The 2,025-nt window shown below is 38.3% G+C and overlaps 1 protein-coding gene across 2 annotated transcripts; it reads right to left on the minus strand.

Moving 5' to 3' along the window:
- Positions 1-318: 318 nt before the first annotated feature.
- On the minus strand, positions 319-1,789 carry LOC125538472 (cilia- and flagella-associated protein 157-like). Of its 2 annotated transcripts, XM_048701784.1 has the most exons (4): positions 1,639-1,789; positions 1,007-1,471; positions 765-865; positions 319-356 (listed from the first exon to the last, which is right to left on the minus strand). In XM_048701784.1, exons 2-4 carry the CDS (start codon positions 1,328-1,330, stop codon positions 326-328), a joined length of 456 nt encoding a protein of 151 aa, XP_048557741.1. In that variant the 5' UTR covers positions 1,331-1,471; positions 1,639-1,789; the 3' UTR covers positions 319-325. The 2 variants fall into 2 exon arrangements, 1 of the variants encoding a protein (XP_048557741.1); XR_007296412.1 differs by lacking the exon at positions 1,639-1,789 and having other exon boundaries at positions 765-926; positions 1,007-1,249.
- Positions 1,790-2,025: the final 236 nt, after the last annotated feature.

Below are 2,025 nucleotides of genomic sequence, written 5' to 3' on the forward strand. Positions count from 1 at the left end.
CAGTTATCGCGTCATGAAAAAATTTGTGGTGCCAGACAATATGAAGTGATCCGTTACAACATCCTAGTGCAACAAAATAGTAGGCATATCGACTGAGATATGACGCAACACTTTTTTTGGTGGTGCTAACATGTGGCAACCGAAAGTGGGTTGTAGCATATTGCAACTGTAAAAAAAATACATGCATTCAGTTACAATATTCAAAACCATACGTATAATATGTAGATTCATAAAGTTCATAATTCTCGTAGCAAATATCCATCAAATGAAACTCAGATATAATTTAGCCATCCTAATTAATTGCAAAGACTAAACGGTCCATGATCTAGAGTCCAGGCCAGCTAGTTCTTTGGATCCTGCAATCAAGAAATAAGAAAAGTTCTAGTTAATGAGTCCAACATAACATACGCCATACAATTATTCCAGCCCCATAGTTAAAAGGAACTATCGCCAGACTAACTAGACTAATACTGTGTCAGCAAGCATGTAACTGAGGGATTAGAACAATCATACAAGTGTAAATGTCTAAAGCATAAGCACAAGTACATCTACTAAAAGGTTCTGCTACTGATTTAAGTTGTGACCCGATGTATAGTTTCAGTTAAGTTCATGTCCCTAGCTAGCACATATTCATTTTCTGTTTAAGTTGTGACTCGATGCAGCAACAACACATGGTGAAAGAGAAGAAACTGCTAGCTAGTTATGAATGCCAATGACGTATAAAATGCAAGTGAACATGAAGAGAAAGTAAGGTTGTGACTTACCATTGCTTTAAACATTCGAGAATTCCTTGTTGCAGCTTGTATGAGCGCATTTGAAGAAATAATAATTGGCCTTGAACTGGAGTCTTATTAGGACTAGATCTCTATAAAAGTGTATTTTGCAAGTTTGGCTTACTATTTTCTTTGTCAATAATCCTTAGGCACCTGTAAATATAAGTGCACTTTTAGCAATGCAAGTAAGCAACATAAATCTTACAAGGTCGCAAGCATATGACTGTAATCACCTGTTGGGTTCCCATCTGTTGGCTCAATGCTACAAACTTTGTCATCATGTTTTTTTCAAATTCCGGTCTTGATGTTCGCTCCTCTTCCAACAATCTTTCCCTTTCAGCATGCTCTTCTTTTAACCTCTCCTCAAGTTGTTCTCTCTCAGTACACTCCAAGTTAATCCTCTCTTGTGTGTTTGCACGTTCAGCTTGTAGTTGATCTTGTAATTCGTTGACCTGCTGGCTGAGCTCAGAGTTTTGCTGCTGAGTGGCTGCTGTAGCACGAGCTTGCTCTTCAACCTGGATACGGAACCTTTGAGAACCAGTTGAAGGTTTGGCCATGTATCCGTACCCACAAGGCTGCGATGACTTGCATTTCAGAGTCTCTTTGTATGCGGTCTGGAAAATATTGTTTTTCTGCTCACTTGAAAGTGGACCTTCAGTTTCAGTTTCTTTGTTTTGAACCTCTTGACGTGCTTTGTTCTAAAAATGAAAATAACAATTATAGGTACGGCATCAATATTGACACTATATTAAAGATGAAACAAGAATAGCACGATCCAACACATGAATAATCCCAGCTGATGATGAAACACACCGAATGCACATCATTGAATAACTATAGAATAACCAAAAGTCAGTGTACTTACACAAACTTTCTAGGACTCTGTGTTAGACCATGTTCCGTCGTTCATGTGGGTGAGTTCCAAGTTTCTCTGCAAGTAATATAACAATGAGATGCTTGAAACACGAAACCATATTTAGCAGCGAGGCATACATATTTAGTTAGACTCATACCTTCTCAAAGCTTACTTGCCAGGAAGATTTTGATCCAATTTTATGTTTTGTCTTCTGCTTCTTACGGTTATCGGCGTTCTTTTGGCTGCGTTCCTATCAATTTATTGAAACCAAATATAACCAGTCAGACAAGCCATTGTAGAAGCTGAAGATATTGTACTGAGTGTGTACCCAAATAGTGTAGTACAGTGTGGGCTTGTGCATGCACGGGTATGGATACAGTGTGGTCTTTTTTTGTG

Source organism: Triticum urartu, chromosome 1 (genome assembly GCF_003073215.2).
Source record: "Triticum urartu cultivar G1812 chromosome 1, Tu2.1, whole genome shotgun sequence".
NCBI lineage: Eukaryota > Viridiplantae > Streptophyta > Magnoliopsida > Poales > Poaceae > Triticum > Triticum urartu.

Excerpts from the sequence above, each read along its gene's own strand:
- LOC125538472 (XM_048701784.1), bottom strand. The coding sequence starts at position 1,330 with ATGGCCAAACCTTCAACTGGTTCTCAAAGGTTCCGTATCCAGGTTGAA. Across the intron at positions 866-1,006 it reads AACAGATGGGAACCCAACAG|AGATCTAGTCCTAATAAGAC; the intron begins GTGATTACAGTC and ends ACACTTTTATAG. Across the intron at positions 357-764 it reads CTCGAATGTTTAAAGCAATG|GATCCAAAGAACTAGCTGGC; the intron begins GTAAGTCACAAC and ends TCTTGATTGCAG.